The sequence below is a fragment of the Neolamprologus brichardi genome, chromosome 14 (assembly GCF_056152115.1).
Source record: "Neolamprologus brichardi isolate AB-2024 chromosome 14, ASM5615211v1, whole genome shotgun sequence".
Classification (NCBI taxonomy): Eukaryota; Metazoa; Chordata; class Actinopteri; order Cichliformes; family Cichlidae; genus Neolamprologus; species Neolamprologus brichardi.
In genome coordinates this window covers 18,640,856-18,655,104 of record NC_142117.1, presented here as the reverse complement: position 1 = coordinate 18,655,104, position 14,249 = coordinate 18,640,856, and the positions used below count along the sequence as shown (strand labels likewise).

At 41.0% G+C, this 14,249-nt stretch overlaps 1 protein-coding gene across 3 annotated transcripts in view; it reads right to left on the bottom strand.

Annotated features, from left to right (window-relative positions):
* dync2h1 (dynein cytoplasmic 2 heavy chain 1) overlaps nt 1-14,249 on the bottom strand; it is a 123,340-nt gene that overhangs the window by 80,634 nt on the left and 28,457 nt on the right. For all 3 annotated transcript variants that reach the window (XM_087850941.1, XM_087850940.1, XM_087850942.1), the window contains exons 38-52: nt 13,874-14,056; nt 13,355-13,578; nt 12,970-13,085; nt 9,726-9,925; nt 9,483-9,614; nt 9,148-9,280; nt 8,680-8,887; nt 8,450-8,579; nt 7,904-8,059; nt 7,481-7,740; nt 6,308-6,554; nt 6,006-6,157; nt 5,711-5,855; nt 4,374-4,476; nt 2,067-2,231 (exon numbers count right to left, since the gene is read on the bottom strand). In XM_087850941.1, the coding sequence (XP_087707067.1) occupies nt 2,067-2,231; nt 4,374-4,476; nt 5,711-5,855; nt 6,006-6,157; nt 6,308-6,554; nt 7,481-7,740; nt 7,904-8,059; nt 8,450-8,579; nt 8,680-8,887; nt 9,148-9,280; nt 9,483-9,614; nt 9,726-9,925; nt 12,970-13,085; nt 13,355-13,578; nt 13,874-14,056 (2,554 nt within the window). The remainder of the gene's footprint in view (nt 1-2,066; nt 2,232-4,373; nt 4,477-5,710; nt 5,856-6,005; nt 6,158-6,307; nt 6,555-7,480; nt 7,741-7,903; nt 8,060-8,449; nt 8,580-8,679; nt 8,888-9,147; nt 9,281-9,482; nt 9,615-9,725; nt 9,926-12,969; nt 13,086-13,354; nt 13,579-13,873; nt 14,057-14,249) is intronic.

Genomic DNA, 14,249 nt, shown 5'->3' with positions numbered 1-14,249 from the left:
ATCATATAAGACTGCATTGTCTGTGAAGGTTCTCAGTCATCCAGGTCATCGTAGTCAAAGGAGCTTGGAAAGAAAAGCGTCTGGACTTCTTTAAGTTACTTGAAGACGTTTCACCTCTCATCCGAGAAGCTTCCTAAGTTCTAAGGTCAAATGGTGGAGGGTCCCAGATATAAACCTAGTGGGAGTGTCCCCCCACAGAGGGACAAAAGGACCCCCTGATGATCCTCTAATTGCCTGAGTCAAGGTGTGAAACTGGGTGTGGGTCCCAATCAGCCAGAGTTTCGGGTGAGTTCATTGTGGAACCTGGCCCCACCTTATCATGCGAATTCCTGAGGTCAGATGGCCCAGGATGTGAGTGGACGTTAAGGCGTCTGGGAAGGGAACTCAAAACTGGATTATAGATGGCAGAGAGTTGGTGTCGTAAACCACCGCCTCTGTTCAAAGATGGTCGCTCACAGTGGACATAGATGGCTTCTTTCACTCCTCTTTCAAACCATCTGTCCTCTCTGCCCAAAATGTGAACATTGGCATCCTCGAAAGAGTGTCCTTTGTCCTTTAGATGCAGATGGACAGCTGAGTCTTGTCCTGTGGAGGTGGCTCTTCTATGTTGTGCCATGCGCTTGTGAAAAACTGCATTACTTCTCACTTTGGCTTTGGCAAAGGGAGTGGGTGACCTTCATGCGCTGTCTGTGCATCCCTCCTGCACACAGTTCTCTCCTGATGACCACAAGGTCGTATTGCGTCCAAATGCTGCCTATTTTCCCAAGATCATGCTTGCATCTTATAGCTCAATGGAGTTTGAGTTGCTGAGCTTTTGCTCCCCTCCTTTTGCATCTGAGAAGCAGAGGAGGATGCTTTGGATCTCTTTGTCCAGTGTGTGTGCTACGCACCTACATTAAGCGCACTCAGAATGTGCATTTATGTGACCAGCTGTTTGTCTGCTTCACTAATCCAACTAGAGGTAGAGCTCTGTCTAAACAGAGGCTGTCCCACTGGAGTATAGAAGCTATCTCACTGGCGTACAGCACCAAAGGTCTTGCTTTGCCCCAGGGGGTGAGAGCTCATTCCACCAGGAGAATAGCGACCTCATGGGCTCTTTTTAAAGGGGTGCATGTAGCTGATATTTGTACGGCAGCTAGTTGGGCATCATCGCACACGTTTGTCCAGTTTTATCGGTTGGACGTTATAGCCCCTTCAGTGGCTCCTACTGTCCTTTCTGCTGGGTCTACCGCACACTAAGGTGGTGGTGGTCCGATTCCGCTTCGGTGGCTGCTCTGCGGGGCGTATATATATGTCCCATACTTATGTGTTGTACCAAGTGAATCGACTGAAAGAGAACGAATAGTTATGTCTATAACTTCTGTTCCCTGAAGGAGAGGAATGAGGTACAACACAAGGTGGCCCCACTGAGAAGTTTGGCTCAGTGAAGAGCGGCTATCAAACTGAGGGATGACTGTGATGACAGCGGCTATATGCGCAGGCGGGGCCTTGCGCATGTCATCACACGTCATCTGCTTTAAAGGCATGAATAAAGGTTTCTTCAGCCAGGACACGCAAGGGCGTGATATCCCATACTTATGTGTTGTACCTCGTTCCTCTTCTTCAGGGAACAGAAGGGTCAGGGTTTATCTTTTACTCTAATCTTTGTAACATCACAGCGTCCAAAGTAAAGCTTGTGTACAACATGGACAACACTAGATGTCATTCTGGTATTGTCCAGAAGAAATCTCAGAACTTTATCAATCAGTGAATAAGACATACTACTAGGCACAGAGTTGGCTCTGTTGACACACTGAAAGCAAGCAAAGCAAATGGGAAAAAAATCAATAATTAAAATCATAACTAGTTTATTATTCAAAACAGACCATTAACAGAGATATTGCCACGTGTAAATCTATATGCAGAGCTGTCAAAAAGCGCTCTAATCAAATACTGCTTTCATTCAGACATGCCCAGCCAGTAATATTGACATTAACTGCTTAAAAGCCTCGTTCAGTAATAGTCTTTCATGGTCAGACCTAATATTTGGCTTATGAATTAGAAGCAAGAGCACAGCCATCCCATACCAGTCATGTTATCTAGAGCATCAGAGCCCCAGTCCCCTCGGATGATGGAGGAGAGGATGTTATCAAAGGTGTGAAGGTCTTTGGAGGAAACTAGTCGGTCTCTGAAGAGCCTCCTGGCCTCGTATGCTACCACCTCCAACACGCTGTCTGTCACATTAGATTGAGCTAAAGGGAACCAGTGAGATACACACACACACACACACACACATATATGAATTAAGACTTAACAGAATATAGTTAAAAAAAAGACCTTTACACATTTACACAAAATTAAGATTTATTCATTTTGTTAGACACCCCCCCCCCCCCCCCCTTCCCCGATAATTTAAATATTTAGGTGATCTCATACCAGGTGTTAGCTAAATTTATACGTTAAATATACAATCCGAATTTTAGTCTGCCTAAACCTGGCATTTAGTTTCATAATAATCACACTATTACTCAGGATTTAATATGAGTCAAAGGGCTGTTTCTGACAATGCTCAGTATGACAAAACCACCTCCCTGGATCACACATATGTAATAGATTTCCCCACGAAACAGCAGAGTGCTACTTGCTGAAAACTGGAGGGACAAGCCAGATTTGTGGTACTATAGAACACTGGTTTCGGCAGTGCCTGAAAATACTGAAAAGTGACAAACACAGACACAGTTCTGTCTCTGGGGTTTTCCATCCATCCATTCACTTCCGCTTATCCTTTTCAGGGTCGCGGGGGGCGCTGGAGCCTATCCCAGCTGTCATAGGGCGAGAGGCGGGGTACACCCTGGACAGGTCGCCAGTCTGCCGCAGGGCCAACACACAGGGACAGACAACCATTCGCACCCACATTCATTCGCACATTCACACCTAGTGGCAATTTGGATTATCCAATTAACCTATCCCCACAAGCTGCATGTGTTTGGACGGTGGGAGGAAGCCGGAGTACCCGGAGGGAACCCACGCAAACACGGGGAGAACATGCAAAGTCCACACAGAAAGACCCCGGCCTGATGTTGGAATTGAACTGAGGACCTTCTTGCTGTGCGGCAACAGTGCTAACCACCGTGCCACCGTGCAGCAAATTAAATTCTAAAAACCATTACAAGAAAAAATAAATAAATGTAAATTTTTCCTGCATTTTTTTTTAAAATTCCCATGACTTTTGATTTCCAAAATCCACTTTATAATGATTCCGCCACCAGCAGTAAAGCAAATAAATCCTCGCTTATTTTGGAGTTTTAAGGCAAACACTGATATTGATATTTGTTAATATGAATAATTAACAATATTGGTTGTTTAATAAAAAAGCAATGACCACAAAAACAAACAAAAAGCTATTCTAATTTATAATTTGTACATTTCTGAGTATATACAGAATGGGCTCCACGAGCTGCATCCATCTAAAACTTGTCAGTGCTCTCTTGTGGATACTCTACATAACGGCAACAGATGTTCTTAAATGGCCTCAAAGATATGTTATTTTTACACTGATGTTTTAGTAAAATTGTAAAAGTGGTATGTCAGCATCTATGACAGTATCCAGTCTCAGTATCAACCCATCACCTCTAAAACACATCAAATAAAACTAGGAAGCACAGATAACACTGCCTAAAGGACTTTATTCAAGCTCAAATTCACCGCAGGCACAGAAGAAATATAAAGAATAAGGATTTTTTTTTTACATACCAAAAAGAAGGTAAGCAGCAAACCGGGCAGAGAATTCAGAAAGAAAAAAAGAAAGTAAAAACTGATGAGGACAGGAAAAGGGAAGTTTCTCTGCTGACGTGTTTAATTAAAATAAATGATTGGACTCACTATCACAGCAGGAACACATTGCAGAAGGAGAGAAAGAGTGACAGAAGGAGAGATGAAAGGACAGCAAAGGGGGAGGATGATGAAAGAGTGAGAGACAGACGAGTGGCAGAAAGGGACTGGGGAAAGAGAAGAGAGGAATCAGAGAGAGACCGACAGAAAGAAGGAAAAAGGTGAGAGACAGAAACGGTGGCTCTGAGCTGAAAGAACACAGACGAGTAACTAACTCTGTGGGGCTGTATTTTTTTGTATTAATCTGGCATTAAAATGGAATTATTAATGTTACTCGGCAATATGAATAAACTAAGAAATTAGTAGTGAATCAGTGGGTCATTAAATGCAACCTTCTGCTTTTGTATGTGTAGTGACTAGTGCCTCAAAATAGTCCCCTACGTTTTTAACTTAGAGAAGGCTGGGCCGTGTTATTTGAAAAATCTTAACCTCATAAATCTTACTCTGTTTGCTAAAACACATACATATTTATATCGATCTATTTTTGGTTTGATTTTAGTTACCTGCAGTGAGGTCATACCGCAGCAGGCTGAGAACCCATTCTGTGAGAATACAAGGTGTAAACACATAATGGCTGTGGTCATCCACTGTGAACTTGGCTTTTACCTAACAGGAAAGAAGAAAATACAGAAAGGGGTTATTCTATTATATTATTATGTACACTCAGCAGACAGTTTATTAATCAACTTAATTAACTGATTGTTAACACAAAAAACCACATGGCAGCAAATTGATACATTTAGGCATATACTGAACTTCAAACCGAGCATCAGAGCAGGGCGGAAAAATGACTTAATTCATTTTGAACATAGCATAGATCCATAGTTTTTTCTATTAATGGTAGTGGTGTAACGATGTGGGGGATATTTTCTTTGTTGACCTTGTACACATGCTTTATTACCACAATGTATGTGTCTTCTGATGGCTGCTTCCAGCAGGATAAAGCACCATGCCACACAGCTCAAATCATCTCAAACTGGTTTCTTGAACATCACAATCACTTGATAAAACTGTGTTCCTAATAAAGTTCTTTGTTCTGCCCCCATTGCGGTTTTATTGTGAAGCACTTTGATGTACACTAGTCTTTTAATTGTGCTGTATAAACAAACTTTGACTTTGACTTAATAAAGTGGCTGTGAGTAAATATCTATAGGATACAGATAAAAACCCTTTTTATTACACATTTCTATCTACTGCAAACTAGATATGCAAAAAGATGATTAAAAATAACCACCTGAATTTCCACATTTATCACTACGCTGCATTTATAATCCTAATAATCTAATGGCATGAAGAGCAATATCAAAATAGCAACAGAACAAACATTCCCCCCTAAGTGCGTACACAAATGCATAATTACTTGAAAACAATGTCACAATTACTGAGAATATCTGACATTTGTGGCTGCAATAAAACAGTAAGAAACTCCTATGAAGGCAAATAACAACACAACAGATTTCTTTAACTGATATTTTCTAACGTCATGAAAGCAAAATCTCAGCATTCATCTGGACACATTTCTGAGTGTCAAGTTATCTTATGCACAAGTCTCTACAATGTAATGCCTGTACCTGTAATAAAACCGGCACAAATTACGTGAAAACCTAATGTGCTTTTGAAAAGACTGGAGAGAACTTGGCTAATACCCATTAGTTAAAAATGGATATCTGTGAAAATACAAGGACTTGGACAGTGTGATTTTGCATCACATAGAGACTGTTTTAATCTGGAATTACTCAGATTTCTTTGTGCCTTTTTTTATGCTCTTTGTATCTCAGGAAAAGTGTGTTTTTACAAACATGGTTATAAACTTGAATGAACACCCTGTAAAATGCAGTACCTGTTCATAGAGCTGCACAAGAGACCCAGCCAGCTGGTGAGTTTTCCCTGTGCTAGCCCAGGCTGCCTGGCTGCTCAGGCTGTGCTGGAGAACTGGCTGCAGGTAAGCTGAGTAGATAGTCTGCAGCTGCTCCCTGTCTGGATAACTAAAGTCAGGTAAAGTAAACAGTAGGATAACAAGAATGAATCACTGTCAAGTTTGAAGGAGCCCAAGCAGAGAAACGGAGAGAGATGGGAACAATGACAAAGTGCTGTTTTACTGGTATTCACTTATATGTTGCTTGTTTTGTACTTACTCTATTGTGCAGATGCGTACTATAGAAGAGAAGCGGGTTGTGAGTGAATGGGTCCCGACAGCACCCCCTGTGGACATGGAGGCCACCACTTGTATGTTCTCAAGACTGACCCACTCCAGATTTTCATCATAGAACCCCTTATAGGTCAACACCTGAAAGAAAGGTTAATATGTATTGTTATGCTTGGTGGTAGACATGAAACAGTCTTAAAGTCTAAGTTTCTGAGAGTGGGCACTTGTATCAAAACTGTTTCCAACACATCCAGCCATTGACTGACTTTTTAATTTATCTGTCTTTTTTACCTGCTGGAGGAAGGCAGTGAGGTTGCTGGTCCCCCACTTGTCCGGTTTGGGTAGGTTGATGTCTTTTAAATAAAGGACCAAGTTCTCGCAGTCCTTGGGTCTGAAAACTCGACCAGTGTTAGAGCTGAGCAACAGGCACGTCTGGCTCAGTTTCTGTAGGACGTGGCGTGATGATGTCTGGGCGCTGCAGTGAACCACAGCAACTTGGGTGGAACGCAGCCGAGAGAAGGCGTAGCGCAGGAGCATGCTGAACAGGACGAACAGAATAAGGTCAGGAAACACACAAGAACTCAAAGTACGTGAGGTGAGACATGAGCGCAGAGGATGGCAACAGTTCATCCATATGCTTAAATGTTTTAAACAGTTCAGCTTCACCCATTTTTAAGCTGATCTAAGGACAACAAGAAAGGATGAGAGGATGAAATCTGTGTTATTGCCACATTAAACAAAAAAGAAACTTTTGGGACGTCAAGAAGATTGTTTACCTTTGACTCTAAGGCAAATTAAAGAAAGTAAATATGACGTGTTCATGGGCATGCACAGTCATTATCAGAAAATCTGTACTTTTATCAGAAGACTAAGTTGACAAATCTTGTGCCTTACTGGCACCGTAATGTTTCAGACAAAGTGAGGTAGGGCATGAGGATGAGAAAAGACTGAAAGATACAAAAGTGGAGTGTAAAAGGCAAACTAAGGGACCCTTGCTCTTTTATACCCAGGGGAAGGGCACAATTACTTGTGGGGAAGTTCAGAACTTGATGTGTACACGTACACAATCCCAAGCACAAACAGCGCGCACACATACACACACCCAAAGATTTGATCTTTATTCTGAGCTTTCAGTGCCTTTACAAGAAAGGTCAAGTCTTGAATAAAAGCAGCTTTGATTTCACTGTTGATTATGTGATTGTGTCATTCTGAGTATTCATATTTGAGTGCCTCTGTCTCACAAACCACACTGCACACTCTGACCTCACCAGTGATTTTTGTACTAAAGGCTAACATGAGGATAGAATAAAAAAAAATACCCTTTGTGAATTGCTTCCACAGAATGCCATTTGATCTTAAGTCAGGATAATGGAAGGTAATGTAACAGTTGTTCAGCAATCATGGCTTTGTGAAGGGCTAAATGGTTTTTAATGTGTTTTTGTATATGGATCCAGAAGTAATTACCCCTTTCCACAACCCTCTGGCCCTACGACCATGAAGGGCTGCCTGTGCTGTGTGGTGAGCCAAGGAGAGAAACCCTGCAGACCTCTCTGCATGCCTGGAGTCTCAATCACAGGTAGCATGTGTGTATGAGAGAACTGCTCCAGCGTGAGACCCTCGGGACGCTGGAACATGTAACTTGCTAGATGACCACTGTCAGTGTTATAGTAAGTATCCAATGGTTTTCTGGGGTCTGGTGGGCTTTCCCTGGCCCAGCTCAGCAACTACAGGAGTGAAAAGACATAAAGACAAACATTAGCTGGTTATCCATCCTTATAATTTGCAGCAGTTACAATTAAGACAAGAATACAATTTAAATCCAAACATAAAACTGTTCTTGAACTCAACCTCTATTGATACCAAACGAGAACAAAATGAGGTCCTCACCTCTTTGGCAAACTCCTGTCGTGTTTTGAGGTTGAGGTTTCCTCCCATACCTCTCAGTAGACCAACGATGAACTGGCCCCTCTCCTTCACAGCATTGAGGTGAGACAGGCAATTGAACACTGTGCCCACTAAACTAGTTTCCACCACAAAGTCATTCTGATGAGGAGAGAGAAAGAACAGCATACAGATGTAAGGATCAAAGATCTTTTTAAGATTTTCAAATAAACCGGTTGAGCAAAAGAAAAATCCAGTCTGTAAGGATTATGTAAATTAGAAGGAAATAATAAATGGATCTGTTCATTGAGCTGAAAGGTCACAAGTCATTTCAGTTACTTGATTGCACTTTCATAATGTTACCAATTAAATATATCATAATAAATACTGGTAAGTATAAATGAAGTTAACTGATCAAGGTTCTAAGTTGCTCAGTGCATACGCACTGATGACACCACTGTGTCAGGTTCCAAACAAAAGATGTGTTTAACATTTAGAACAATGAAAAGATGTGACTGCTTTTCATGCACTGTGTAGCAGTGGGACACTGACCTGCTTGAGGACCCAGTCCAGAGATCTTTGGAAGTAATCGCCCAGCCAGTTTTCAAGATTATTGTGACACTCTTCTGGCTGACCCTTTAACCACGACTTCACCAAGGCACCCACATCAATGTCCTCATCACTTTAGATATAAGGAAGTAAAATGCCAGTGAGACAATAATGAAAAGGTGGAATTTGGTAGAAATAAATGCTTAAAACTCTTTCTGCATAGGCTGACTGACCTGAGAAAGATCATGCCCATGCGGGATATGGTAGCTGGTGAGGCACAGCTGAGGTCATGAGTCTCAAACAGGAAGTTAACATTAGGTCCAAACTGGATGCGTTCGCCACTGGGCATGGTTAACAGTCGATTATCATCAAGGACAGAATTCAGACTCTCAATCCACTCAGGATCAATGTCGCCATCACACACGATCCAAGAGTTCACCTCTAGAAAACACAAATATACATGTGTATGTTTACAACACATGCATACAGGATATTAATCACGACACTGGGTGTGTCTGAAAGAATCATCTGATTTCAAAAGTTTTACATACAAAACTTGTTCACAAGTGCTTAACATTGCAGAATTAAAGCACTTTGAAATTGGATGATTCTGGTGATGGCCAAACGCTTTTCCAGTTTCAGTGGGCAATAATGTCAAACATCTGGTTAATCACAAACCAGCAGTGTCCCTCTCTTATTACCCTGAGATTCTTTGACCACGTTCCTGGCACTGTGGGTGAGGACGCCATCAGACCACTCTCTGGTGTCCATGTCTATATGTCCCAACAACTGTTGTCTGGGCATGGCCTTAGGATTCATTGTGTACTGCTTCACCTACCAAACAAAAAAAAGTGAATTGGCAAGGAACTCAAGGCAGAATTTCTTTAATTTTGAAAATGTCGCTTTTTAGATTCTTTTATATGCTAAATAACACTGGAACTCAGACAGTGATAATGCAATTTTAGAGGACTTATATTACATCACTTTTTCCAGTTACAGCATTAAATTCAAGAGGGGAGGTTCTCCCTCTACTCACCACTTTTCCTGTCTTGCCGAGAGCCGCCCTGAGCATCCTCCACAGTGTGGACTTGCCTGCTCCGCTTGGCCCGACAACAACTACGCCCATACGTTGTCTTAGCTGTTCATTTAGCTCCAATGCCTTCTTTAGCTATAAATGACAACAATTACTCCATTTAACTATCTCTGATTTTCTTATACCATCTTTCTAACAAACAACGTCAGTTCACATAGTGTTTATTAGAATTCTTCATATACACACCTGGCTGGGTATAAGTTCAAGCTGTGCCTCCTTATAAACTTGTTCCAGTGCATGTGTTAGTATCTGGTCCTCCACGTCAGTGAAATCAACCCCAGAGAAGACATCTCTCACCAGAGCATCAAACCGAGAGCTATCGGCAAAGGTCAGCTTGGACATTGTGTTCAGTCTTAAGGCCTGCACTACCAGACTACTCTCTTCAACTGCAAGTAGTAGGACAGAGAGAGAAAATGAGTTAGAGAAAGAAAAGAAATTAATATAAATTTAATTTCAATCCAAAACAGGGATAAGCATAAAAAATACTTGAATAAGAGTATGGTTAACACTATAAAACAGCTATAACCTATGAAAAAGGCAATATGCTGAATGAAAAGAAAAAGAAAATAGGAAATTATATAAAAACAAGGTGAGGAAAGTTTAGTATTGGTTTGCTCTTGCAAATGTCCCCAGTGAAAAATGTGCTAATTACCAAAACCTGTCACGATTTAAGACACTGTCAATACTTTTGATCTCTTGTCTTTCTGCAGAGAAGTGCACTTGGCCAGACTACATACAGAGACAAACACAAGGAAAAACCTCGGGGACTCATCGACAGACAAGAGGTTCACACGATGTGTCTGTGAATCTGTGTGTGCGTGTGTGTGTTTGTGTGTTGGAAAGATGAAAGGTGGGTGGTGGAGGAAGAGAAAGGTTTAAAGGAAAGAATGATAGAATCAGGGAAAGGGTGAGTAAAACCAAGGTAGAAGTGGGGGAGGTTATTGAAAACAAGAGGCATGAAGGGGACCTTTGGGGTGAGAAAAAGAGGGCACCGATTGCGAACGAGCGGGACGAGAGCAACATCGACAGCCAGGTATCAGAGAAAGAGAGCGCTAACAAGAGGTTAGAGGAGGGAGCAGGAATTGAGGAAGAAATATTGAAGAGGTAAACAACAACGCTCTGGCAAAGTGTTTTGGGGATGAGAAAATGCAGAAGGACAAAAGTACAGACAAGTGAAAAACCCGAGGGAAGAAAAGTTTTTAAGGAAAGTGCTTGAGCTAAATGTCAATTCATGGCATGTCCGTACTAGAATATTTAGAGGGCAAGCGCAGCATGTGCACAGAAAAAGAGCTGGACAATAAAGGCTTCTGTTTAAGTATACTCGTGGTGTTTATCCGGCTGCATTCAATAGATATCCACACAAAGAGGCACATTTAAGCCAAACACTTTTATTGTATCTCTGTTGAGCAAAGGATAAGCATCTCCAGACCAGTCAAATTTTTAACTGTAACCTTATCTTCCGATGCTTTACGTCAACTCGAAAACTTTCTATCCCTCAGGTCCAAAGGTTGCTATCAGTATAGCAGTTTCAGCACTTCCAAAAAGTAGATTTTCAACTAGACTTAGAAAAGTTGCCACTTTTTTTTTTTTTATTATCAGAGACTGCGTCGAGATTTCTGTTACAGCTTCATCTACTTCTGAGGTGGATGAAGAAGTTAAAAAGTCTGAAGAGGCTAAAACTTCTTTTTCCAATAACCCCAATGAGCCAAATATGTCAGTCTGACAAAGGGTGTTATTATTATTAAAAGTGTCAATAGCCTTTTGGGCTCCTTTAACTTTAGTCGATTAAAACAATCAGATTATATTAAAAGAGTGGTTTGGATGTTACATGACAGCACAGTTACGCTTACTTTGCCTTTGAGATATATTTATTTATGATGTGTTGAATGATCCTTCACCAGGACAAGAGTCCGGTCTCCAATAAACACAATGGATTGAACTATATATTTTTTAACATCTATCCATCCATCCTATTTTGCTTATATTAAGTCATGTTACAGTGGCAGCAGGCGAACCAGACATCCTCTCACTCAGTGAGACTCGACACTTTGGGATCCCTCAGTTACTCCATACCCCAAAGTATTCCCATACGGAAAATATAATTTCTCCTATATGTTCTGGGTGTACCCCAGGGTTAGGGTGAACAACCGATATTAAAAAAAATAATAATAATAATCTGAGGACCTGCACTCTGTTCTTGACATATACCATGAGGGGATATGATATCCCATACTATATGTGTTCTCCATCAAGGAGCAGAAGTTTTACACATAGCTGCTTTTTATGTTAATTAAATGGCCCAACTTTACCCAATCACAATTACCCCCAAGTCACTGCTAATCCCTTGGATCCAGCTGAGTGACACACCAGTGGATGAAATGTTGACTTTGATTTCTCATTGGAAATCATGTCAGGAGCGTGAAAACCACACATCATAATGTTTCCCTATGCCAACAACAGACCAGTGGTGCCAGTATGAGGCATCGAGGTAACTTAAGCATCTGTGCAGCAGCTGCCCACAAGGGGAGTGAGAGAAGCCCATAGCAAAAAGTTATTTAGCTGGAGAAACAGCAACAGCCAAGAACCCCTAAAAAAGTGTGTCTGTTTGTTTAAATTCAGCCTCTAGATGAGAAATGTCTTGAATACAACAGTAGACTTTCAAAACTCTACCCAGAGGGATGTTCTTTCTAATTATGCCTATTTTTGTTAAGTACAGTACATCACTGTAACTCATCTGTAGGACTAGAATAAAGAATGTGTAAATTGACTAAACAAATATGCAGCCCACAACTTTCAGACTTGTAGTCTCAATCAGTGTTGACTCAAATGGCTTAAGGCAATTTCTCAGATTATGTGCAGCTCCCTCTTAAGTATAGATTTCATTCTCACCCCACCAAATGATTTCACAAATTAGCACAACCTCTGCTTCAGACAGAATTAAATCATTAATCAAATCATCAGGTGCTGCTTGGCTATAATGAAAGTCTACCATTAATGTTGTGTACTTATAAACCCAAATAAAACACATTATATTTTATAAAAATCCTAGTACTTTGCATTGTTAAAGTTTTGACCCTTTGTACTTGGCAAAGAGTTTGATTTTGACTCAAAGATTAACCCATTTCCTCCTAACTTTCTTTTAAAATATATTTTTGGCCTTTTTAGCCGTTGTAATGATGTGACAGGCTGAAGGTGGACAAGAAAGGTTGGGGAGAGCAGGGGGAAGGGATGTAGCATTTGGCCGGTACGAAATCAAACCTTGGTCTCTGGAATAATCTTGTGGCATATGAGTTGCCTGCTCAACCCAGTGAGCTATACTGGCACCCCCTCAAAACTTTCTTGACACAATATTGGAGAAGAAAAAAATAAAAATGCCTCACAAAAATAATCTATATTAAAAAAAAGGAAAAACACCCAGAGGGGGTCTTACTCTTTTCTTTGTTGCGATTCCTTCTGTGTTGCTGCAGGAGATCGCCGCAGGCCTTCAGCACTGTCTTTAGAGCTCGCAAACCCCAGTCATAGTGTTGCTGAGGAGTCAACAACTCTCTGGAGAAAGAAATAAAGGCACATTTTTACACATCACACACTCGCAGTTGGCGGTAGCATTGTCTGTAACAGTCAGTGGTGGGAGGCAGAAAGGGTAATTTATCCACAAAAATCAAGCAACAGCATACTATTAATGCTAAAACGTAAAGTCCATTTAATAACACGTGAAACACAAAAATCACACACAACACAGATATCAGGTGACGCACATTGCATGTCAATTTGACCCTAATCCAAACCAAAAATGACATTTGACATGACAATTCTACCTTGCCAGGTTGAAGATTGCTACCAGTTTGCATCCCAGTATTTCTCCATTTTTGAAGCCCTCGGAGTAGAGGATGACTTCAGCAATGAGCTCATTGTCTGGCCTGCTCATGGCCACAGGCCTGAACAGTTGCTTTAGGTTGTCTGGAAGTTTCTGTCTGCCTCCATAGCCTTTTCCTGCCGGGTTTAATGTGATAAAGACTCCAGAATTAGGGTCCAATTCCACCTAGAGGATGAACAAAGTAAGAACATGTTCTCAATATTATGATTTTTTAAAACTGGCATGAGTAAAGTTTAAGGAGTTCCTTCTTGAATTATGACAAATCCCGGTTTTACGCCATATATGAAAACATAAATAATTTACTGTGGGACTGATTTGACTGAAAGACAGTTAAAAAAAATAGAAAAAAATAATTGTATATCATGAGAAAGTGTCATAAATTACTGAGGTGGGCTTGAGAAATCAGAATGACCTGGTGTTCAGCATTATTGTTTTTGTCTGCATTTGTTTATTTTCTGACCTCCTTCCCTAGCAGATCGCATGTGTTCTTATGGTGTTTGAGAGAGTCTTGAATGGCCTGAATCTGCATGGAAACTGCAGACAGTACTGCTTCCTCTAAACGGTTAAACTCGTCAAAGCAGCCCCATGCTCCACACTTCACCAACCCCACAAAGATCCGTCCCATTGACTTCACATCGATACCCTGAAAAACAGACCAAAAAAAACAGTCGTTGTCATTTGTACTCAATTTGCAATCCTACTTTGTTTGCGCATGTGTGTGGACTAATCAAAAGGTTAGTGTATGTATGTGTCTACTACTGCACATATGTGATTCATGGATATATTGTATCCACATGTCTTTAGTTGTAGCTTTCGCTTTGTATATATTTTTTGCT